This window comes from Epinephelus lanceolatus, chromosome 22 (genome assembly GCF_041903045.1).
Source record: "Epinephelus lanceolatus isolate andai-2023 chromosome 22, ASM4190304v1, whole genome shotgun sequence".
NCBI lineage: Eukaryota > Metazoa > Chordata > Actinopteri > Perciformes > Serranidae > Epinephelus > Epinephelus lanceolatus.
The window spans coordinates 33,874,455-33,901,604 of record NC_135755.1 but is presented as its reverse complement, the minus strand read 5'-3'; the positions used below and the strand labels follow the sequence as shown (position 1 = coordinate 33,901,604).

The 27,150-nt window shown below is 40.7% G+C and overlaps 1 protein-coding gene across 1 annotated transcript in view; it reads right to left on the bottom strand.

The window, feature by feature from the left end:
- mta2 (metastasis associated 1 family, member 2) overlaps positions 1-26,860 on the bottom strand; it is a 39,482-nt gene extending 12,622 nt beyond the window's left edge. Inside the window, exons 1-3 of the mRNA XM_033609796.2 lie at positions 26,483-26,860; positions 11,954-12,021; positions 8,222-8,315 (exon numbers count right to left, since the gene is read on the bottom strand). Coding sequence (XP_033465687.1) covers positions 8,222-8,315; positions 11,954-12,021; positions 26,483-26,510 — 190 coding nt within the window. The 5' untranslated portion in view covers positions 26,511-26,860. The remainder of the gene's footprint in view (positions 1-8,221; positions 8,316-11,953; positions 12,022-26,482) is intronic.
- Between the last annotated feature and the right edge of the window lie 290 nt (positions 26,861-27,150).

The window sequence follows — 27,150 nt, the reverse complement described above, 5'->3', positions numbered from 1 at the left end:
TCATTGTGAGCATTTTTACTTATGCGTTTGTGTGTCTGTGTCACTCTGCAGTTACACCTGCAAAACACTAGTCGGAGGCGGAGGTGTCTGTGAAGTTTAGTTGATTCAAAACACACATTAAACATGGCTTAATAGAGACAATTTCAAACACAAGTACACACGTTACTAGCACCAGCTCCACTGAGGGAAATGGTTTCAGCTCACAGAAACAGACAGGCGTCACCGAGACGCGTAGTTACATTTCTGGGGTGGTGCATGTCAGGCTACAGCGTAGGTTATGGCGTAGGCTCTACACTGATATGGAGCCTACGCCGTAGCTACAGCGTCAATTCAATGTTAATTTATTATGCTGATCTGTTCTGTACGACATCTATTGCACGTCTGTCCGTCCTGGAAGAGGGATCCCTCCTCAGTTGCTCTTCTTGAGGTTTCTACCGGTTTTTTTCCCCATTAAAGGGTTTTTTGGGGGAGTTTTTCCTTATCCGCTGTGAGGGTCCTAAGGACAGAGGGATGTTGTATGCTGTAAAGCCCTGTGAGGCAAATTGTGATTTGTGATATTGGGCTTTATAAATAAAATTGACTGATTGATTGAATGCAGAAGTATAAATCCCCTGTAAGCTACTGGGTACCCTTCAAACTTTGTGCTAATGGGGATTTCACTTGTATTTTCACAATAAAGCATTCTCATCCTCACTCAAACAAATCTGAGCTTAGCTAAATAAAATCCAACTGAAAATAAATTGCAGTATATCCACTCTATCAATCATGTTTCAGCTTCCCCAAAGACAACAGGTGCAACAGATCTGCATGCTCAAATGAGTTATTTACATATCGGAGAAGAAGAATCAGAGAAAATATTGTTCTTTACTGTGTATAGGCTTAGCATATAGAGTAAACCATTTATTATCTATCTAAAGCAATGTGTTTATCTATTTATTTTTACAAAACTGTATGAATCAATATCTCTTTTCAAGAATGTGAAGGTGTGTGTACAGTAGGCTATTTCTTAACTCCTCTGTCTCCTCTCCTGCCTTCCCCAACGTGTGTGCCCGGAGCAATAGGAGAGGAGGACCCTATGCTGCTTGCAGAAGAGGAGGTCACTCAGATTACTCAGAGCAGCATGCATGGGAATGACATACCCACCTTTCCCCTGATGCTCTAAATAAGTTGCTACATTTTTTTACTAGTCGCTTTTTAGAAATTAAGTTGCCAAAAGGGTCTGAAAGTCACTAACCAAGGCAACATGGCAATGCACTGGTATTTAACAACCTAAGAATTAAAAACAGGCTGCAGCAGCTGTGACATTATTCCGGTGCCGTCTGTGCCACTGAGTGTGCAACGTGCGCCATCTTGCCCATATCTGTGTAGATCTGATTGGCACAGGACTGTCTCTATGTAAGAATAACTGGCCGGTCACTGGCCATGGCCGATCTGGATTCCAGTAGGGCTGCACGATTAATTGTAATAATATCGTGATCTCGATTCATATGCATACGCGTTCTAATTTTTCAATGGCGGCGATTCTGCCGGCCCCGCCCGTGCCGGGAGTCGGGACATCATCTGCATGAAAACAAGCGCTCCCAACGACGCAGCGTTATATCACGTGATGCAGAGTGACAGCCGGCCGGCAGTTTGGAAAGCACTGAGATAGGGGGGAAACACACTGCTAACTGTAGCCTTAGTTTGTACCTCATACAGATCTGCTGGTAAAGTTAACTTAGCGTTAGCAAGCGTGATAAAAGACGGCAGAGAGGCGACGTTGTGCAAATAAACCAAAGATTTATTAATTTTCTGTAGCAGTAAACACATGGGCCGATAACAAATGTGTTAACTATGCTAAAGCTTTACAAGCTAATCGGGGCTGCCGACGATAACATTAACATGACGAACAGCAAGGCTACGGCAAGTTAACGTACTGACACTCATCAGACAGACACACACACATACCGGACAGCCTCTCAGTCCTTAGCCACTAACGTTAGCTCATGTACAACACAGGTACCACACAAAAACCTTTACAATGGGTCATAATGTACTTCTAGTGACTGTCAAATCACCAGCGAAAGATGTTTTAAATGCGGACACGGAGAACAGCTGCCTGCTCTCATGGGACAAACATCCTCTGAGAAGAAAGATGGATCATTCTGCTCTGCCGCCAGGAACAAACTGGGAGGCAAAGATCCTCTCTGACGAAGAGGGTTTACCAAAATGTTTTTTTTTCTCCTTCTAATAAATTGAACACACATTAAAGAACATACAAGATCCTGTAGAGAATTAATACATATTATACAATACAATAAACATGGTCAAATTAAATGAAGGAAGAGGATTTTTTAAAGGCAAATAAAATATTGGGGATTTATGTAAAAATATACAGAGACATATAAATAATGACATAATTAAAGATATGCAGGCTATGTTAGGTGAATACTCCTGTCAAATGCATGGTGTTGAAACGTTTAATTTTGACTTAATTCCAGGCCTGGAATACCCACCTCAGAAAAATATTGTTCAGCATTGATATTATTGTTAAAATTGTTCAAAAGCTGTAAGAGAAGACAAGAGACTAAAGCTAAAACAGGAGTGTTCCCTCTCTGCTGACCAGAGTTTATGTGCATTGTCTCTCTTGTATCAGGCACAATCATAGGTTTTGTTATTTAATGATTTTTTTTATTATTTATTTATAATTTTTGTTACTTTTCCTTTTGTATCAGGAAATAAGCACAATATATCTTTATGTTGAAAAAAATCGTGAGAGAATCGTGATCTCAATTATAAGCCAAAAAATCGTGATTCTCATTTTTTCCAGAATCGTGCAGCCCTAGATTCCAGTCTCTAGCCGATCAATTGGTGTATTTCTATATAATATTAAGTCTTTATTAACTTGCGTGCAGCAAAACTATTTGCCTGGTTTAGCTTTTATGACCCATGATCAAAAGCACTATTACAAACTTTATTACAAGCCACAAAATTATCACTATCCACTTGCAAAACACTGGTAGAAATGCTTCACTCACCAGCCAAAAACTACACTGGTGATCTGTTGAGTGACTGGTCAAATGTTATAAATGTAGCCATTTGGCTGGTGGACAAAAAAAATTTAATTTGCACCCTGCATAATTAGTTACACTTTCATACATTTTTCTCTCTCCACAGGTGTGAATGGGAAAGAGGGGGACAACATTTTAGCTTGACTATACAGAAAACTATGGAGGCCAGCAGGTGTCGTCACATATGAATTCAAGTATGATGAGCCAAAGCAAATTGTCTTCTAAGAGTGTAAGTCACTAGTTTCATCTCAATATTATATCCATTCTTTGTACAACAATATGATATTTACCCATTTCACAAAGTCTGTAATGATACGATTTCAATTTGATTCAATTCAGGGGCCTGCAACCAATGTGAGATCATAAGATCATTTGACACACATGAATAATCTAAATAATTGTGACCTGTTAAGTGCAGTGAAGTTTAAATTGACTCCACTAACACATATAAAACAGGAAATGGGATAAATCAACCTTCAGGTCTTTCTGCCAAAAAAAAAACCTTTCTGGAAGAAATGTTTTCTTTTTAATCCAAATCATAACCTTTTTTTCCTAAAACTTCCAAGACTATCTGGCTTAAAGCCCTGAAGGCACAATTCTCCCCACAGCCATAAAACAAGATAATTTAACAAAAGTATAAAATTTAAATCAATAATAACTGTCAAGGTTCACAGACAAAACAATTGTTTTTTGCTAGCCATCCAAGTTTAAGCACTTTTACATTGCATCATTTAGCCTAGCGGCTAGTGGAGTTTTCCTCAATTTATAGCCTAACTAATTACATGTATTATTTATACTTTTCTTACTCACTGTTGGTTTAAGTCACTGCATCTCCTGACAGAACTCGGCAATTGAATTTTAGCCTGCATGCACGTTTTTTTTAGCCCAACATTGTTAAAACTGAGCAGCTGATGTTGATGCCAGACAGGAACAGATAGAGATGCCCGGCCAGGCAGGTATGTCGTGTTTCCTGGATGCTTTATCTCATAAGAGTATTGTTTACTCACGGCATGTGCTTTGTCTGTTGACCTGTATTTTCTCAGAAATCCAAAATAATCCCACTCTGCTGCTTTACTCCTGAGTAAATAACATTATCCTTACTTACTTTCTCTTGGCTGCTTGCCATTTAATGCCTGCTGCTGTTCAACAGTGACAAAAAATTTCAAAATAAAGGTGTACCCTAAAGACGATGATATGGATGATATTGGATTGTTGACCATTGAATCTTTACAACCCTTTGGTCTACCCTGCGGTTGGTTGCTTAGTTACAAAAATTACTACAGAGATGGCAAATAGTAAGAACAGCGATTTCTTTGTTTGGACTGATCATGAGTTGAACTGTTGGTGGTCAGGGTGGAGGAAAATAGATTGGGAGTCATTAAAATGCAAATACAGCATCATATCAGAGCAGTACAGGGAGCATTATCAATCGCCAGAGGAAACCATGGCAATGTAAAAGAAGTACCTACACAATAGGTGTTGAAATCAAAAATGGCATGTAGACCTAGCTATAATGTTTTGGCTTGATACATTGTGACTGATAAGACCCAATCAGGAGGCGAACTTGGGTTTCTGCATTATCATTTTCAAGAGTCTCTGTTTCTGCCCGTCCAAACTAAAATGAACCAGGGAATTTTCAAACTATAACGGGATCAGCAGCAATTTTTAAGAGGTCTCAATTATTGGGGTTCCAAACCATCGGAGTAGTGTGGACTCTAGGCGTAAACGCAGCAATAGTTATGTGGTTTAATACAAAAACATAAGTATGGAGGTAGCCTTAGGGCCTGTGTTCACTTATCGTTTTTTTCTTCTGTTAGCTACCTGAATTATGATAGTGTCTAGATATTGTCATAGAAACAAAACCCAGGCACAGCACATCATTTAAAAAAAGCACCGCCAAGTTGCTATTATAACCACCTGTCTCTGACAGGGAAATGATTGGAATGGGGCATTTGCTAGCCTGTCATTGGAGACTTCATCTTCTGTTGTTGAGAATAGCTGCATTAAAATAAAGACAAACGCCACCATAAATGTCTGTTGAGTTCATTTAGTGTTGCTGTGGTTCAGCGCTGTCACTGCATCACCTATAAAGTCTAATTAGGCAAAGCCATGTTTGGAAGGTAGACGGCTCGGCCTCTTTAAAATAATAAAAACCTTTAAAGAGCTGCCAGCAGACACAACACATGATGACTCTGCCATCCTTGTATTTAGACACATCCCAGACTTGTCCACACATGACCACTGAACAAACACTTAGCATCTGTGTGTGCTGCTGAGCACAATCAAAAAAGCAGCATTAATGCATCCATTTTGAGGTTTTGTGTGTGTGTGTGTGTGTGTGTGTGTGTGCGTGTGTGTGTGCGCGCACGGATGTCTTTGTCTGGAGCACTGCAGCCCAGGAGGAGGGAGGGGGCAGCTGGTGTTGGTGTCGGGGCGGGGGTAATGAGTGAATGTGATCAGGCTTCAGTAGTCTGCATGCCATTAGCACCACCCCACTACCTCCACCCTCCCACCTCCTTCGCTCTCTGATCACACACAAGACAGAGACTGGGCTCACAGGCTGGATTAGGGTGGGGTGGAAGGGGGCGGGGCGGGGCAGGCACCACGTACTGAGACGATACTACTGGAAATTACAGATAGAGATTATTATTATTATGTCTCACCAAAGAAATAACTCCAGTGGGGTGTGGGATCATTTTACTGCCACACAATTTGATTCAGGAGTGTGTGCCTGTAAAACCTGAGGTGAAACCTGCCTCCCCACACATCGTTGAAATGAGCTGAGAAGAATATATGACATGTTGAAGTAACAGCTGGAGACTGCTGACTTTAACCACCTTACTTTTCACAAGCTTCATAATCCAAATAGTGAAGGCCCTAATTCTAAACTACTAAGACAATACGGTTCGATTACTGATACAATATGAATGAAGGTTAAACTGGAAATAGAGGCGATGTGGTCTGCTTGAGAAAGGACATGTTGTATGTTTTTAATCCCACTCGTGGTTGCACAGTGGTGTTACAGAGTGGAGGGTCATCTCTCAGAAAATATATTTGGCAGAGGACAAGTCTGGCTCACAGGATGTAGACTGTGGGTATAAAGCCTGTCACTGGCTGTCTACTTCAGATGACCAGTTTAAAACCACCGTTGCCATGTGAAACTAGTGGTGCATAGCCGTACCTAACTCCACACTTGACATGACATAACAACAACTACAACGCTAGCGACCTACAGGGTAAAACATCTTTTAATGTGTTAGAGTTTTCTTTTTATGGAGATCAAGGTATTTTAATGCCATTTGCATTAAGTTGAACCTTCTAAACTTACCCCGGTCTCACTGCTGAACACCTTGAGTAGTGGTGCAAAGCACCAGCATGTTTTTCCAAGTTTCAGTTAACAATGTCATGTCTGCAGTGTTTTGAGTCCGTAACTGAATCTGTGATAAATCTTTTTTTAAAGGCTTTGTTATCCCAACAAGATTACAAACCTTAAACACACACACTGAATACATGTAGTTGTTGTTTGTTGTCATATGAAAGTTAAAATGTAATAGAACAGAGATTCTGAAAATGTGTGTATAACATAAATAAAACAGAATGCAGTGATTTGATTTGCAAATTCTTTTTTGACCTATATTCAATTGAATACAGTACATACACCCAAATAGCACTAATTAAAATTATGTGTCTGATACGAACGCTGGGACAATGTTATGGGATCTTGTTGGGGGCAATTAAGTGTTATATGAGGGAGTGCATCTTTAAACTAACAGAGCAGTCCATTCTAGTCTTAATTACATTGGCAAAAATTAAGAGAAAATATGTTCTTCAACGACATGTTGACATTTGTGACTACTGTATATCTCCATACAAAATTATTGATGAAAAACAAAAAAGCTGAAGTGTTTGGGGCTACATTATCTGCTCAGATTCAACCAAATGCTTCAAAACTCATTGGACGATGCTTCACAGTGCAGATGGACATTGACCTGAAGCATATTGCAAAAGCAACCAAAGCCATTTTTAAGGCAAAGAAGTGGAATGTTGTGCAATGGCCAAGTCATATCATCTGACCTGAATCCAACTGAGCATGCGTTTCTCTTGCTGAAGCCAAAACTGAGGGCAAAACACCCAAAACACCCAAAACACAAGCAGGAAGTGCAGATGGCTACAGTAAAGGGCTGGCAGAGCATCACCAGGGAAGAAACCCAGCATCTGATGATGCCTATGTGTCCAACACTTCAGGCAGTCATTGACTGTAAAGGATTTGCAACCAAGTATTAAAACTGACTGTTTAATTGATGATTACGTTAGTTTGTCCAAATACTTATGAGCCCTTAAAGTCGGGGGACTGTGTGAAGAAATGGTTGTCATTCCTACACGGTTCATACTACATTTTTGAAAAAAGCCTTAAATGAAAGCTGAGAGTCTGCACTTTAAGCAGGTATTCATTGTTTCATTTAAAACCCATTGTGATGGTGTACAGAGCCAAAATGACAACAACTGTATCATTGTCCAAATAATTATGGACCTGACTGTATATATATATATATATATATATATATATGTATAAACGAAACAATTGAGATTAAGGGAGTGCACACCAACTGAGGGAAAACTATTTTATTCAGACATTGGAAGTTCATCTGCAACAGTTTAATTGCTTGAAAAGTCATTTGGTGTAAGGCCAACATTTATCTAAAAATAGCTTACAAAATGATCACTGTAACATAAAGCTGTGTAATCACACAGAGCAAAGTTAGCCCGGGCAGCATGTCTGTGTGGATTTAGGATCTAACACTCGTTACAATCACTTTAAAGTGGCCTTTTTTTAATACGTATTGATTTTTATAAAAGATATTATGACCACAATTTAATACCTAATATTTTTGTATTGCACTAATAAACAGCTGTCCCATTAACTCTTCCTTTTCCAGACAAGTATTCAGAACCGAGCCTTACACAAAAGTGATGGTCTTACTTTAACCCCAGAAGCAGGCCTTGGTGCAATTTACCACATAAAAGCTGAAGAGGTGCTTTGAGGCTTTTATGTGAAACACAATAGGGAACGGGCTCATTAAAGGCAGCGAGCCATATCATACCTGCTCTCACACTGTAGAAAACAAGAGGGGAGCTAAGGGGAGCTTTTGGGTTCCGTGGCTGCTACTTACTTGCGTTGCTGTCAGCCAGGGTGTTGAGGTTTCCTGAGATGTCTCGCCTCCTGAACAGACACACCACCTTCGCCTCCACATTCCCATTGGCTGTCTGTAAGTGGAGAGTCACAGGTTACAGGCTTGCTTCATAATAAAGCACAGGTATAACTACCTCTGTTAGAGCTCCTGTCAGAGGTCTGTAGCTACTGTACCACTCATTGCTCCATGCCTTCAGCCATGCCACATGGTTTGTTTCACTTCTTACACTAAGGGTTAATCAGAGACACCATCTAGGGCTCAGTATAATTTCCATTTGATTCAGATCTTTTATGATTTCGGTTTTGCTTTTCAGTTGTTTTCCTCAGTTTGTGTTCTCTGCATATTATTTGAGTGAGGCAAAAATACAATGTAGGTAAAACCCACTTTAATCATCAGCAGCTGTGGGCCCATCATATCTTTTTTAAAGATATTTTTTGGGGCATTTTTAGCCTTTAATTGATAGGACAGACAAGTGTGAAAGGGGGAGAGAGAGAGAGGGAGTGACATGCAGCAAAGGGCTGGAGTCGAACTGTGGCAACAGCCAGGTACATGGGGCGCCTGCTCTACCACTAAGCCACCGACGCCCCGGTCCATAATATCTACACCAGCCACTCACAATCAACAAGTCCTACAGGTAGCAAAGTCTGTGCTCTCATGTGCTCTGTGCAAAGCTGGAATCAAGTTAGTTGCACTTAAAGGGTAATGTTGCATTCACACTATGCAGTCCCTCTAGGATTTTGTGGGCTGTTCTTAGGATTGTTGCCAACAGCTGTCGTAAAAAACTGCGATGCATGTTGCGATGTTTATAGGAGAGGTTTTTTTTTGCAAAGAAATGAGAAAAAAGGGGAAAATTGCAAAAATAGATGTGATGCTGTCTCAGATTCGGAGCTTATTATTATGTGCATTTACTTTTTACTACAGTATTAGACTATGTGTGATGGTGGTGGGGCAGTGATAGCTGATCACCGCCGATCAGCTCTCAATGCCTTATTATGTAGCAGTGAAGGACCATCCCCATGAGAGGCTCTCCTCCTACATCCTCTACCCATTCAGAGTTAACACAGCGTAAGGTGATCTCATCACTACTCATCATATTTTGCTGCTTGACTTAGCTGTTTCACCTTTTAACAACCGTCTTTAAAAACATTAAAGTAACTTCAACTCGATGCAGACTAGGGCTGGGCAATGTCAATACTATATTGAATTTGTCATATGAGACTGAATACTATCTTGGAGTTTAGATATGGTAATATGGTAGATGTTGTCTTCTCCTGGTTTTCAAGGATGCATCACAGTGAAGTAATGCCACTTTCTGAACTTACCAAACTGTCCTAGCTATTATATTATTTGTCTTTACCCACTTAGTCACTATGTCCAGATTACCAATGATTATTTATCAAAAATCTCATTGTGTAAATATTTTGTGAACTTACCAATAGTCAATCCTACAATACATTACTGGGTGTCCAGTTGGTGATTGTCAAACTAACCTTAGCCTGCTGTTAGAGTGTTTGCTCTCTTCTCCTTGTGTGATGACATTTTCCTCACTCAGATCAGCTTAGTAAGTTGATGACAGTGTATGTGGCCTTTGTTGTGTGATGTAGCCCCTCTGCTCTTTTCTCTGAAGCTTTATGATGTTTTTTGGAATCAATTCCTCCACAGTTCATATCATGGCACGACAATTTCAAACCACATGAAGCTGTAAACTGGTTTTATGATAAAGGCTACGATATGACACCCCCCCTTGGTAGTAGCACTTTGGGTTTGATAGATGATGAGGGGTTTCCTTCTCCCTGGATTGACTGTGATCATAAGAGGAGAGAGAGCATCAGCAGCACACACACAGTGCTCCCCTGCACATTCTAGCCTGGAGCTGGAGAGCTGGCCACTCTCTCTCTCCCTCTCCCTCTCTCTCTCACTATCCATTCATTGTGCTCAGCAGCCATTAGCACTCAGGACGATGCAGTCCTCCTGGTGCTCAGCACAAGCCCTTCAGTGTAAGAGCGTTACATAAATGAGCTTAATCCTTTGACTGGGAAACGAGCCTGTGTCATATGCTGCTGCTGTTATATAAGTGGCTCCTGTACCAGTGTCCTGTGATTACAGTAACCAAGGTTTACCATGAGCAGTGCCCAGGAAAGACCAGGGGAAATGTGTGTTAGTGTGTTTAGAGTATGTTAACAGGAACAATATTAGAAAGTCCTAATACAATTTTAACACACCAGCCAGTCGATCTGAGTGTTCTGTGTCTATGGTATACGAGCTATAAAAATACTGGCTCAAAATACCACACACATATATATATATGGTGGTGCACATAAAATTTCAGCTGTGCAAGTAATATTCAGCTCTACAGGCACCAGTGCACGTAACTTGGTACCGAGAATATGTTGTGCAAGGCTGTCAGCTCTCAGGCACTAACCATGAGAATCACACAATCAACACTTTTCATACACTCTCATGCTACGCAGCCATTTTCTCTCTAAGTGAAAAACAAGTTTATAACCGATAACATCGCAGGGTGAATACAGGACACTGAAAGCGCACAGAGAGACAAGACAGAGCAGCACAGCAAAACAGCAGCACCGTGTACGGGCCTGATGCACCAGGCCAACTGCCCGCCATCAGTAAGCACCTGTCCCTCTACTTTTGTGGTGCGTCCCACAACACAGGAACTAGTTGGCAGCTTTTTGATTGATTCAGTATGTTGAATCGGTGGCAGAGACCATCAGTATATGGTCTGATTGGCAGTTCAGCTCAGCGGAAAAGAGAAACAGCAGTGAGGAAAGCAAACAAACAACTTTAAGTCAAGAAGGCTTGAGATCAAAACAAACTTGTTACAATTACTATTTTTGGAGCATTTTTGGGCACAGACAGAGCAGCAGGAAGTCAGGCGCAGTGAAAATTAAACTTAACCGTTGTTTGCGCTAGGTCTAAAAGTTTCTCTGCAGCAGCTGAGGTTCTAAAAGTTCCTCTGCACAGGCGATGTGCGGCGACTCAACAGTTGGCCTTTGTCAGCGCTAGTTTTTTGTTATCGGTTTGATGTGTCTGGGCCTTAAAGCCCGATCGAGCCAGCTGCTACTTGGATTTTGATGCATGTCTATTCGTACTGTTACAGTATTGATACTTTGAGCGGCCAAAAGCACAAAGAAAGACTTACATTAGAGCAATTATTTATTACACAACAAATGTTAAATAACTCTCATTGTATGTGTGATGTCACCAAATTAGTCCTAATATGATGGAAACATTTCTGTATTGGGCTTGCTTAAAATGCCCCTATGACCATTTACAATTTGAAGTACTTTCACTTAACATTAATGTACAGGGAATGTCAGCTCAAATGATAACATAACACAATGAAAATTTTTGCATTTTTAAACTATTAAATTAAGAAAATTTTGCCTTAAGAGGTTTGCAGTCTGTGACCATGTAAAAAGTTATTTTACTGTAACATTTTTGAAAAAACTGAAGGGAAAGTCAAATCAAATTACATTATCACCTCATATTTGAACCGTCACAAAGAGGAAAATGTCAATGTTGGATTTCTGCCTTGGCAGAAGTGCAGAGAAGGAAGGACAAACCACACACACCACATCCTTTTAAAAGTTACATGCAAATATATTTAATATTCCGAGCCCTGTAGATACATCAGAAACAGCTTTTAAATACAAACCTGAGAGGTTGAAGGGAAAAAGAGAGAAAACCAACCTTGTTGAGCTCTTCTATTCTACGGATCAGGTAAGGGTTGCTGGATGAGTTCTCGAAGTACACATAATCTGGAAAAAAACAACAACAGTAAAACAAGATAAGACTCATGCTGTGTTCACAGTGGAATATTCACAACAATGAATGAACATACCTCCTAAAGTAAACACTAACTATACTAAGTGTAATGAATATCGCTCTGACAATACATTTTACATCAGCCCCACATACACATTAGGTTTGTCCTCCGAAAGTTCAGGTTTCCTCTGAACAGGCACCAACACACGGCTTTGGCTGTAACTGCAGAACTGAAGAGATTTTGGCAAACTGATGGAAAAAGTCCATTCTACCACACACAGCTCTAATTGGAAGCCTGGCCGTACAACACTGAGAAGCTGTTAAGAGAACCAGACCCTGCCAGCTCAGTAAATGGACTGCTGTAATATGAGCTGCAGGAAAGTTCTCTATCCAGGCCACAGACTCACTTAATGTGATATGATCAACTCATTTGAAGCGTAAACTGGGGTTAGAGGTTAGTGTTAAAATCATCGATATGCAAGTACTAAGTGTGTCACTTGCACCACCACATAACATTTTCCCCCTCTCCTGTGACTGCTTGGTTTTTGTGTTGTTGAATTTTATCCACAATTTTCTATTCAAATATATTTTCCAGGAGTCAGGTTTGGAATATTCACATGAAAATCAAAACAAGCAAGAACCAAGAAATTAGATACCATCGATATACAGTGATTCCAACTAGAGTGTGTGACAGTAGCTTGTCTTTGTGTCCCCCTGCCCTCTCTAAGGCCCTGTTTAGACGACAACAGTTTCTATAAAAACGATAAAGTCTGTCCTTTGCATTTTACAAAACTTCTGCGTTTATATGACGACATTATTGAAATGATCCCCATTCACACGGAGCTACAAAATCTACTGGAAATGCTGTAGTATGCACGCCAGGCCAATGGGTGGCAGTGTAAATTTGCAAAGCAACACCACAGCATGACGCCATGCGCCTGCACTGAAGCGCCTTCCTCTACAACACGGTGATTACAAACCAAAACAAAGAAGATACAATGGGGAAAGCATGCACAGATAACTTTGTCTGGATGGACGACGAGGTGGAGTTGCTACAGTAACAGATCTACACTTCGTTTCAAATCAACAGGGTGAGCAGCACAAACAGAGCTCGGCATTGTTGTTGTGACTGTCGGCATGCCTAATGACGGGAACCGTAATGCTCATGTGCGAAAAGTTTCCGTTTTCAGAGGAACTGCGTATTGCAAGTTTACATGACAACGGAGTCACTGCCGTTTCCAAAAAATTGCACTCTGGAACCCGTTTTCAAAACGTTGCATTTTCAGGCACCCAAAATGCCGCTGTCGTGTAAACGATCGGCCAAACACAACTAAAGTTTAATGTCTTCAGTTGAAATCGTTGTCGTGTAAACGGGGACCTTTATTCCAAGGTTTTTACAGGTCAGAGAACACAACGCAGGCAGAACTCTTAATGGTTGTTTTTTGGTTTGTTTTTACAGTAGCAGTAGTTGTGTTTGACAGTTTGAATCATGGAGTTGATACTTGATCATTTGATCTAATCAGAGCTGATAAGAACAATGGATAGGAGGAGCAGCTGCTGCAGTGGTGGATGAAAGCAAACTTTTAGACCTAGCTCAATGAACAGTTAAGTTTCACTTTTACTACGCCTGGCATTCTGTCGCTCAGTCTGTCCGCTCTGCATTCTGATAGTGTGGTGCAATGAATAACCTAACAGCACATATATTCCAACAGTACTCCTAATGAACGGTCCAGCTCCAAAAATTGAAAATGAATATGCTGTGACAGATGTTGATATCCTGGCAGGCTGACACACATAAGTGAATATGTGGGAAAGCCTGGTGTTACTGGAATACTATTTTGAAAATCAGTGGGACATGTGACTCAGCCCATGTCATCTATAGCTACCAAGCAGCTACTAGGGCTGTAAATGCTTTCTGTATTTGTACTGAACAGTGACAGTATGGGTGTCACGGTCTGGTGCATGCAGCTGCATGCCGAATACATGGTATGTAGACTGATGCACATAATGCGCAACCAAAGCACACAAGTGCAAGTCCACCCCGAAACTTTTAGCCATAAGTCATTAGCAACAAGTACTGAGGTTAGCACAACAAGTTCACTGCCGTCCAAGTCAGTCACATCAAGCACCAGAGCTAAAAGACCAGCCTACAGGTTCCCAGAGCAGCTACAACAGCACTAGAGAGAAATGTGTATGAGATGAGGACAATGTGTAGCCTTTGCTCCACGGTTGCAGGGTCTGTGAATGGAAACACATCCAACATGCTAAGGCTCATTAGACAGCATCACCCAGATGTGCTGATCACCAGGATGACAAATGTTGGAGTGCATTAAAAGTTCACATGTAGTGGAGATGGAACTAACTGTAATACTCCTTCCAATGCTCAAGTTTTATTTTTTATTGTGTGTTTTAGTATTTTCAGTGTCATGGCATAAGAGAGGCTTTTCAGTTTTAGAGCCTGTTGTGACCTGTTGCCTTTTGGGAAAGTATTTGTATAATATAATACACAAGTGTCTGAAATACTTAAGTTCACCAAAGTTGCCAGTGGACAAATTATTACCTCAGTCCCCAGCAAGAGGATCGTGTCTGTCTTTGACACTTGCATTACTGTCTTTTTAAAGTAAATAAAAAGAATGTATCTTTATACATTTGTGTTTTTTTCTGCTGAATCACCCTGCTAGCTACAGTCTGTAACCTGATTGGAAAGGAAGCCATGGTCTGTTAAGTGGCTGGAGTGGTAGTCTGTAACAACTTAAGACCAAACATCTAGCCAGCAGGTCACAGAGGCTACAATGTTTATGTCTCCAAAATCATCACTTATCAATCATCTTTCCCTGGGGACTAAGGATATCCAAAACAAATTGCATGGCAATCTGTCAGTTGACTCACTTTATGGAAAGCTGCAAGACCAAGCATGATAACAATATAACATCTGGTAAAATGCTGTTGCATTTGGTCACAACTTGTGGCATGGTTGATGACTGACACATTCAAAAAGTAGAGTAACTAAACTGCCCCTTAAAGTGAATAGGAGTCATCAGTAGACAAGACCCCAAGTCAACTCACATTTTGTCAGTCAAATGATTGCATTGTCTTTTTGTACATGGAGCAATGCAGAAGCGACAGTATAGCAGGCTGTAAGCTCTACAAACAAGTCTCGTCTCAAAATGACTTAACCACAAAACTGAGGCGGACGGCGCGAGGCCAGGCAGCGTGGTTGTGTCTGTCGGCTGCTCTGACGCTCTCAGCTCTGGTGCTGAATGTCAGTGAAGTCGGCTGCATTACTTTTGAACCAAGAGCTGGTAAAACCTCCTCTACTGCCGTTCAGTGTGACTGACTGTCGGGCTGACAGCCCTGTCAGCAGCCCAGCAGGAGAGACGTGTGGTTTATAACTGAACCATTATCATGACACATAGTTTTACTTTCTCTGACTGTGTGAAAATTAAGAAAGGCATTTAAACGCGAGTTTTATAGGTAAAACATGAGACTAACACAGGTTGATATAGGAGTGGGGTGACTGCTCTGCAGGTGCCATGAAATGACACTGGGCAGAGGAGGGAATAATCTATTTTATATTTGTTCGTGTATTTATGAAAGGACATCGGTCGAAATGTTGAGTGTTTAGAAGAACTAGAAATATCTATAGATAAGAAGAAGCATAAACCAATGGACCTCAAGGACATGAGCTGGATTTAGGGCTGGGCGATACGGCTTAAAAATAATATTGCAATATTTTTAGGCTATATATTGCGATAGATACACAATATATATCGCAATATTTTGAAATCTCCTCTGAAGTACTGTAGACTAATAAAATATAAAATTATTCAAATGAACAACATCTACAATAAAGTTACATAAGTACTGTTTTATGAAGTTAAATAGAGTACTGTTGATGAATAAAACAGTGTCACAATAAAGTTAAAGTACTGTTATAATGAAGTTAAATAATGTACTGCTTCATATTGCTCTGCTCTAAATTTAGCTGTTAGTGTGCAATTCTTCAGTTTTTTTGGATGCCTGCAGGGTCCAACTATAACGTTCACTGTCAACCCAACATTAAAGAATAAAGTAATTTCCCTTACTATTTAGTAGGATTTCTTAATCAAGAGGGGATGCAAGAAACATGTTTTAACTTCACGTAATACAATTAATTTTATTTTCACAATATATTTTTACTGTGTTAACATCCTATTTTGAAAAGCAGATGTAGACATATGAGTTTCAGTGCATTTACAGGTGGTTTGGCCACAGAGGTGCAATCGCTGGCTGGCTTGATAAAGAAACATCAGATACTGCCTCTCAACCACAGAGAGGCATAGCGGGATTTGACCAAGCCTGGCTGACCGAGAAGAATCTGCGGTCAACGTTCTCGCATCACCGTGGTCAAACCAACCGAGAAGACGCTGATGAGCTGGCCAAATGCATTTACTGCTACGACATAACTTTTTACACCTGGTTTGTGCGGAGGAGCTGAGGCCCACACCCGGTGAAACACAGACAGCAGAGGAAAGAAGCAGCATGCCCGCAATGACACCAAAACACCTGTGTTTTAAAGCTGATTGCATTTTTATTGTCAAAGTCCGCGATTCCGTCCATGTTTTCCACACTGTGCAAAGGACTTTATACTGGGGGTGGCAGCCTGCCCTGCCTGATTGATGGGGACTTACTGATTTCACTTATTTACTTTTATATAATAAATACAGATATTTAGAAATAAACATGGTATTTAAGGTTAAAATAATGTCCTGTAATCATGTTTAAGTGATGCTGATCTAGAGGAATACCCTGACTTTTTCTTCTGTCAAATAACACAAAGCCAGCATACATTGCACTTTCAGTCCAACAATGAAGGGGCTGAAACATCTGCTGCTTTCTTTGATAAAATGATTTTCTGATACTCCAGAAAAATAGAAATTTCAGGGTCCCTCAGAAATACTAGCGACTGCCTGCTGTTAAAAATGACATATTAATCAGTCACTGTTGTCTGCCTCTAACATCATAAGACCAACAGAAGCACACAGTGGAAATTTTAACAGCTTTGTCTGTACATTAGTGTATTCATAAATTGAATTTGTCGATAATGGTTTCTGTTTATACATTCTTTATTTAAAAAGGCAGTAATGTATTCCAAAGGTTTTTATTCAGTCCAACAGACAAGGTGGGTAAACATTTCCCTATGCAAATGTTCCCTGGAAATGTTAAATGATGTTTGCTGACAGTGGAGGCACAGCCGTGGTAGACAGCACTTGTTCTTCCTTTTTGGAATTCAACCAGGCCTGGCAGAGCTTCAGCCATTTTAGAAAAACCCCACACTCTAGATTAGAGATTTTTCTAACGTTATCTCCATCCACACCACAATTTTCAACTTTAAAAAAATCCCAGGCACACAAAATAGTTTGGGCTTTTTTCAAATTAGCAACCTGCACACAGTGCGAGGACAGAAAAAGTCACATGGTGCGTTCAATGCTGGAGAGAATGTCCTAATTTTTTATTTTTTGTTATTTTTTTTATATACTTTATTAATCCCCATGAGGGGAAATTCAATTTTTTCACTCCGTTGTCTTTAACACACAGGTCCAAAATACACACACGCACAAACAGGACATATACATGCACAAAAATGGAGAGATGTCAGAGTGAGGTGGCTGCCCATGGACAGCCACCCCGAGCGATTGGGAGGTTCGGCGCCTTGCCCAAGGGCATCTCGGCAGTGCCCAGGAGGTGAACTGGCACCTCTCTAGCCACCAGGGACTTGAACAGGCGACCCTCCGGTTCCCAAGCCAAGTTCCTATGGACTGCAGCAGCGGTAACAGCCACAGGCTGAGGACTAAGACTGTAACAATGCATCAGTCGGGATGGACATATCAATTCAATGGTCAACAATCCAATATCATCAATGCAAAATGAATACATTGACATATATCATCATCACTTTTCAGAGACAGCTTTATTTTGAAATTCCCATGACACATCTGTATCACTATTTCCACTCAATCACACATCATCCCTATTAAACATTCCAAGAGTGCTAGAGGTCTAGCACCACACAGGTAATGGTACACATCCAAGAAAAGACAATGAGGATATGTACTGTTATTGTCTCATATGGATCACAGGCCCCTGGACTAGTGTTGTCACAGTAGTGTAATTTCCAGTTTCAATACAAGACTTTGAAAAATATTGATATCTGATACCACTTGCAACACCAAGGAGAAAGGCCATAAAATTTTAAATCTGTATTAAAGGATAATTATAACAAGGCTATGACATGACAATGATGACTTTTCTTTTCATGGTCAGTGGCAAAGAACGGCAGAATGGCTGTAGTGAACATTAACAATGAGAAAGAGCACAGCTGGCAGCGGTATATCAATACTACAGAAAATCAAACCGCCAAGTCTTGGTCTGTTTTTAAAGTTCTTGGATTACATATTCCTAGGGATGCATGATATTTGAATTTTTGCCGATATTAGATATGCTGATATATAACTCATATGACCGATGACCTATATGATATACCCATATACTATGGAAAATTGTGCAACTTTCTTCCCTTAATCCTCTGACTGAATATTCCTCTCTATCTGTATGCTTGTACCCCGGGTTATCTTTATTTTTAAATACATTTACATTTATGTAGGCCTATTTACGTAATGCCCTGATTTAAGACCATGTAGGCTATTTGTGTTTGCATTGTGTAGTACTGTTATTTCATCGTCTGATTTATATTCAATTCAATTTTATTTATAAAGCCCAATATCACAAAATTAGTTTGCCTCAGAGGGCTTTGCAGCATGTGACATCCTTCTGTCCTTGGACTCTCACAGCATGCACATGCATTTATAAGGAACGTTTTGAAAAGTCCCAAGATAAATAATATTCTACAGCCTTTTGTTTTCTATGTGTTTTTTTACTTTGTAGATGTAAAAACTTGTTTTTGACACCCTGACAAAGACGTGCAGTAGTTGCTTTTTGAATGATTTAGCCACCACAATGAAAGATTTGTAATACTTCCTTCCTTGTTTTCTATATTTTTGGAGTGCCTGGATTGCCTTCCTGTGTATCCTGTTTTTTCCTGTTCTCCATAAGCCACCGACACAAGTTTTTTAACTACATTTGATTATACAGAGCAACCAGTTGTCTCTCTATTTTTCTGAAGCAAATATAACAGTTTGTCGTATCAGCAGAAATCAGCATGTTAGCTGATTCCAATATTTGATTTTACAGCCAATATTGGACAATACCGATGGCATGCCAATATTATCATGCATCCCTAAATATTTCCCAATTTATAATAATCTTGTTAGTTGTATACTGTATCTTGTTTGGGTCAGTGTTTGTTTGCAGCTTGTCAATCTGCTTTTTTCAGCTTCACTGAAATAAAATATTAGTAACAGCCTTAGTGCCTCCCTCACAGAGATCAGCCTCAGTTTAGTGTATACTGAGTTCTGTTAATTCACCAACATTCTGTATGTAGAAATGTAGGCTGGCCTCAACCTCCTCCATTGAATCCGGAGCTCTTCGCAGCCCATTCTGCTAACCACAAGCAATCCTTCCCACACACAGCACTGACCCAGCTTAAACTTCAACAGGCAGTTATTACCAGAGAAATGAATGTGGCAGAGAGGGGAACAGATCAAGTGAAATGTGGTTTGAGCATTATGTATACAGAAATCACAGGAAACTCTCATAGTATGGCCATAATACCACATAACATCCAACAGCCTAGTTGGATCAAATCCAGCAGCCCAAATTATTTTCCCTGTAGTAATGGTTCAGGTTGTGGTGTTATGGTGTGAACAAGGTGAAGGCGGTCATGTAAGCTCTCGTGTCTGGGAGATTTCTTCAAGTCCCATCAAAAGGTCAGGAGACCAGAAGGCTAGCCAAAAGCAGCATGACGGTCAGATGAGCAAGAAGTCTGCAGTGGAATCAACATTCACTCCACACACGCAGCAAATATCCTGCCATCAAAGTGCCAAACACTGGTCTCACTTCAGTCAAAAATGAAAGTGATCATATTCAGAATAAAGCTGGTGTGTCAGTAAAATGACCTCCCTATGCTTCTATTTACAATGGGGAGATAAAGAGACGCTGTGAACCGGAGGGACACAGGGAAAAGGCAGAGAAAAAAATCTGGAGGCTAACAGGTGTAGTAACAAGGTAAATCCTGTTTATGTGAAATGCTACAGATATCAACTCCAACACTATCAAACACTGGCTGAAACCTGCTGTGACAGTGGTGAAGTGAACCTGCTGGGCTGAAGAAGATGATGTAGCAAAGAGCCTGTGCCACTTCAACTCAAGTCCAACTGGTCAAACTAACAGGAGGACACATTAAAGATCCCACCCGCTACTAACATCCCATTTGTGACTGGATATAAGCGGTGGGGGGTCAATTCAATTAAGTATTGCTAACTCTCTGGTGTTTTGTTTGTTTTTCTTGCCTCTGAGTCCTTGTGTATTAGTCTGTGTCGCAGCTCTACATTTGGGGTTTTTTGCAGGTCAGTGAATGCAGCACAGGCAAAACTCTTCATGGGTTCTTTCTTTCCTCAGCAGCAGTTTGTGAAGTTTTGAGTCACTGGGTGGGCAGCTGATCAACAGATGAGAGGAGCAGCTGTTTGTGAGTGAAAGCAAACTTTTAGACCCAGCACTCTGACCGTTTTAAGCACTGTGCCTGGCGTTCTGTTGCTCTCTCAAGAAAGCAGAAAAGGGCAGACGATCCGAGGACACAGACTTCAGCGGCTTGAAAAGCACCGGATCAGCAAACTTTCTGTTGCTGCACGTACACAGATTAGACCCAGCCCTCCTTTAACCTCAGCACTGGGGTTTACACCAGCTGGATTCGACTTGCTACAGCGGCTACAGGAAAGTCTATCTCTGGAGCTTCTGCCCACTTTCCTAGATATTCTCCATGCAGTGTGGAGAGTCGAAGGGGTCGTTGTGTGGCTAGCTAACTAATTTGTCTCATTTGTGATCAGATAAACAGGGAGAGTACGGCTGAGCGGATAAATGCGCTAAGCACAGCTCTGCAATAGAATCTAAGATTTTACCTTTTTTTTTTTTAAAGATATTTTCTGGGGCATTTTTAGCCGATAGGACAGACAAGCGTGAAAGGGGTAGAGAGAGAGGGAGTGACATGCAGCAAGGGGCCACAGGCTGGAGTTAAGCCCGGGCCGCCGCGGCAACAGCCTTGTACATGGGGCGCCTGCTCTACCACTAAGCCACCGATGCCCCGATTTTACTTATTTTAAAATTTACCTATTTTCTAAACAAATAAGACGTAGAATATCAATAAGTGATGGTCATTGTTGATGATGTCACAAATAAATCACTGTATGGGAAACACTGCAAGCTTGATGAGCAGGGCCAGCTAAATGAAGCAGTCTATGCTTACATCAAAGTTTTTTAATCATCCTATTGTGCATATACGTTTTAGTAACTAAAGTTTATTTAATATACGGTATAATAAAGTATTTCATTAAAATAAAATTGTTAAAAATAAGATCATAAAAAGAGTTATTGCTTGCTTTACCACTTTTTATGCAGTGCATGGGAGTGCTGAAAAAAAGTCAGAGAGACTGACATAATGTGTTTTGTTTTTGGAAAACGGTCTCATGTTCTGTCTCCAGAAGTGTACGATTGAACTTTTTCCCCACGGTCCAGTGTTAAAAAAGTATACAAGAATAGCAATAAAGCACACTACCAAATCGCAATACTTAAAAAAATGCAATACATATTGAATTGACACCCGAGTAAAGTGGTTGTATCGAATCGGGAGAAAAGCCTATAGTCCCAGCCCTACTGGATACTCTATCTGGAACAAAACAAACAAACAAACAAAAAAACACTCATGTATGCAAAGAGTGGATTGAAATCAGAAAGCACTCCAATCAGCCATGTTACTCCTAGAGATGATCTGGGTTACACATCTCAGCCAGGTTTAAATAACATCTACCCAACAAACTCAAATGTCACAGAACTCCACCTCCTCCTGCTGACTCAAGCTGTCTGTCAAAAACCTATGAGTCCTCTGCAAAGCCAAAATGAGTAGAGCCCATGCTGCAGTATCCTTTCTCGGCTTTTTTATCCTATGTCATGCTTCATTTTTATGCACAAAACTTTTCTTTTTTGCTTTATATACTGTTTTGTGTTGTGTTTCTGCCTATCCATGTTTTAGGTTGGAAGTTATCCAGCGCTACAGGGCCCAGACTGGCCACATTGCTCATATGCTGTACAAATCAACTCCCTTCAAACAGCTTCATGTCTGCAACAGGGTGGAGCTGCATTTGTAATTGTAATCTTATTTTGTGCACATTAGTCAGTGATTTATGCTGAACAGTTAGCTAAACTGGTTCTTAATTTAAAAGAGGTCATTGTACTTTGTAAATGATTTGTAATTACTGGATTACTTATTATTTTTTTGTAAAATGTGTTCAGATTTAATGATGTTGAATATGGGCTCAGGATAGCAGCTGTTAACAGTTGCTGACAGCTTTAACTGAGAGATTTCAGCCTTTAAAATATTGATCAAACCAACCATTCATTCATCTTACAGCCACCACAGACACAGTGCTTCCTTGTAGTGTTTGATGCAGCTCTGCACAGCAGTGTGGCTTCACGTCAAGCTCCATCTGGTCCTCCCACAAGCGGGGACAGAGAGCCTCAGGAGGGTATCAGTGGGTTTCTGATGCATCATCACAAGCAGAGATGGAGAAGGAAGGATTCAGACAGGGAGAGGATTTCTTGCTCTACTTAGCACACTGATGAGGAGCCCGACCAGAAAAGCATCACCTCCTCGTTCAGAGTGAAGGAACACAACAGCACCACATTACATAACACTGGCTGAAGCACCAAAAGGGGATCTGCACTCTCATGTGCCTGACGTGACTGATTCTAGCTCTAGTGATGGTGGACGTAGGGAGTTACTTTTTTATATTCCAGCCCTCCATCTCTTCTTCTTGCCCAGTGGGATAAATTAAAGAATGATCCTGTTCCACCAGCACTGGGGCCAGCTCAGTGTATCAATAAGCGAGGGGGCTGATGGATCAATGATCCACAGAATAAAAACACACCGGACTTCAGAGGGTTCACAACATCTAACCCTTCTGAAAGAAAAAAAAGGAACAACACACACACACACACACACACATACACACACACACACACCTCAGCAAAACCTAACATTTGGCACAATCATGTCAGGGATCATCTGGTTTTATGTTAATGTATGTAAGTATGTGTGGGTAGAAAAAAACATCTAAAAAAAGAAAGTGTCTGCTGAGGAGCTGCTGAGGCAGCCGTGAGTGTTTGTTGTGGACGTATGCGGCTGGAGTGGCGCAGTATGCCGGGTGCTTGAGGGTGAATGAAGAGGAGGAAGCCCTTTGACTAATCTCTGGGGAAGATAGTGATCTTACATGCCGGCTGAACACTGTGTGCTTCTAGAGGACTGGTAATATAGGCTCATACAGTACTGCCTGCACCAGTCAGCTGCAACAACAGAAATCCTTATTGAACACAAAATCCATGGACACTTGTTTCACAAATATGAACTCATTCTGACAGACGAAGGTTTAACTACATTTTCACCAATGCCTACATCACAAAATACATTTGTGTTTATATAGTTTCCATGAAAACTTAACCTTGTTACTGTGTGGGCTCCCTAAAAATTAGTTTATACATCATTTATCACATGCTTATTGATAACTGCAATGTGTAATGGGCTAGACTTCACATTACACCCTAACATTTTATTTGCCACATCACACTGCATTCCTGCCATGGAAATTCAGCTGCACACTCATGATCCAGCAAACTGGCAAAAAGCACAACACGGTCTGAGACACCAAGCAGTTCGACACAAGAATGAATCTGATGCCAAGTTCACTCAGAATGCCTGTTGACTGTACGCAACATGTCTGTCACACATCGCAAGTCCTAAAAGAAAAGCTCTGAGCAACAAGCCTCTGTATGTATCAATCTTCAAAGGTCTTCACACACATTATTTTAACATGTGCACTGGATGGCAATTTCACATAAATCAAACCAAAATATACCCCGATGGATGGGACTCACCAGAGGTCATGATACGATATTATTACAATACATAAGTCACGATACAATATTACTGTGATTTTAAATGTGTCGTGATATGCTGAGTATATTGATAAAATATACTGCAATTTCTTACCTTTGTACTAACTATAAAGCATGTCCCTAAATGAAAACTTTGGCATCATCTGTTTTATCTAATAAGATATAGTGTCAGTCTGTTTATCTCACTTTACTGATTTTAATTGCAGCAAAACATATCTTATGGACTGGAAAATTGATTACAGCATTCTAGTCTAGTTCTAGTACCAAAAGCTTAATTTGTATTTGTGTTATTACAATGCGATATTACCAAAACAATATTGCTATACTATGCTGAATCGATCCCCCACCCCTAGAAACCATCCTTAGTTAGATCAAAGGACCAAACATTAGAGATGTCAGTGTAAACACTAATTCAGCAAAACTTACAAAAGACTGAAAACTACACATCTTCACTAAGAAACAGCTCTTGAAACAGCCTTTTTAAAAAAACACTACAGGACACTGAAATGATCCAATAAACTTAATCTAATTCAATTATTTCATAGAGTATTTTGTTTTATGCAGATAGAGCCATACATTATACATACATTACACTTTGAATAATGACTTGGGGGAAACAAACATTGAGTAATTATGTGAATAATTAACACCTGATATTTCACAAAAGCCTAATATCAGCCCATCCTACTAGTCTGCCACTAACACCGACAAGAGGTGCTCTTGCTATCTGCTATGGATGTGTTCCAGACTCATTACAGCATCATAGTAACCAGTGTACAAACTGAAACACGATGCAACCTTATGACAAACAAGTTGCAGTATTAGCACAGAATTATACAGCATGATCTACAAAGTACTGTTTAATCAGCATGACCTAAATAGCCCACAGACCGTTGTGTGACCTTACACAGCAATAAGCCTGTCACACTGTCTCACTGGCCGCCACAAATCAGACTCAAAGAAGGTACACCAAGTCCTAAGATCGTTATTGCTGATGAGACAATAGACGTTAGTCACAAGTACTGAAAAGACGAGGAGACTGATCAACATCCACAGTAAAGTACAGGTACACTTGTTCCTATGGAAGGATCGATTAAACTGGGAATAAAACAGCGGAGGCAGTGTTGCTGGCTGCTAGCCGTGTCTACCGGCGTTTCGTTTCTCCCCACTATAATGGTGACGGTGTTAGCAAACGAGTGAGGTGTAAATCTTTATAAGGCGACTTGCAACATTTCCCGGGATGCTGTGAAAGTTAATGTTACTTATACTGTATACCCTAACTTATTTTTGCCTTCTGCTAACATTACAATTTCCATACAGTAACGTTAGCACAGTAGCAAAGTAGCAGTATATAATAAAATGAGAAGTATCGCAATTGTTAGATGATAGCAAGTTGTGTTAGCTAACTTTGTTACGTGTTTCACTTGCCGGTGTTTCGTTGTAACTACTGATAAACTTTAAAAGACGATATAGTTGCTCTAAATAAACGAACCACTTAACGCTACCTGATAGTATATCAAGGAGGAATCGCACCGGCTAACACATAACCTCATACAGTACGTTGCGCTAAGCTAACAAAACTTAGCACTCAAAGTTAGCTAGCACGGCTAACGCTATCCCTTGCATATGAAGTGATATGGCGGAGGCGATAATGAAATTAACCGACCCCACCGACAATGCTAGCCGACCAGCTTTAGCTTGCTACCCCAGACGTCTCTCGCATTCATCGGATGCTGACCTCTCAACAGCTAACTTAGCACTTTATGCTAACTAGCATTGTGTTCACTTCCAGGACGGTACCATATGTACAAACTCCACGTCCAAAAATGTGACAAATAACGACTGCTTCGCTTACTTGCAACTACAAATACAACGGTGGAAACTCTAGTATCCACCAGGATGCATTTATTTTACATTAAATATCAACTTTCGGAGCCGGTTCATGCTGCTTGGCAGCCGCTCGCCGCGGGGTAACATATTTTGGTGGACACTAATCGGGATATCTCGCCAATCTGTTTTAAAAGTTGATATATTCTAAAAATGAACACGTCTTAGTGTTTTATATTCATGCCGAATGTCAGAGGAGCGTCCCCAGATTATTACAACAGAGTAGGTAACTCTGATAGCATTGGAGTTATTTCCATTTGCCCATTAGCTAAGTCACATTACATTGTTGGAGGGTTTAATAGATTTGACGTTCTTCCATGCAAGAGTGGACGCACGTACAGGCGCTAGGAGCTAGCATTAGTTAGCGGCTAACCGAACAGACAGCTAGCGGCTAGCTAGCCACCTTGCTGTCGAAACGAACAATCACGTTGTCGGGGGGGTGTCTTAAAAATGTAAAACATTCCTTACCTCCCACTCGGTACATGTTGGCCGCCATTCTCTCGTAACCTTTATCAAAAGCAGTCCCAGGGTATTCCCCGCTTGGGTGGAAAAAGGTCGATGGGGATCTATTTTATTCCTTCATTTATCGTAGACACCCCCGCCGTGAAACAAAGCCGGCTCCGGACACAACAAGCCGAGATGTGGCGGGTAAAAAGTTGAAAGTTTCCGTTAGTAATGTTCCGGAGGTTATCCCCAAAATATTCAAGTCTTTGTTGTCGGTCCCTCCGACGACCTTCCTCTCCTCTTCCTCACTCACTCACTCATTCACACACAGCTAGCCTGTCTCTTACTCCACTCTTCCTCCCATCCTCCGCTCCCAGCTTCATCCTCCTCTTCTTCACCTCCGCTCAGTTCAGCACACACACTCGCACACAGAAAACACACACTCACTGGCCCCCTTCGCTCGTGCGCACATCGTCATCTTCGGATATTGTCGTCAATCTCCGGTATCTCACAATTAACTTTAATAAACAACCTGTTTATTATATGAAATATAAACTCACACACATGGCTACAGGTGTAAAACTAAATATTATTTTTCTTAAGTGCCCAAAGAGTGATTCTCAAGTGCTCTTCAGAGACCATGAGGTTATTTAGAGAACTGGTAAAAGGTTTACATACAAACAGAGTCACAT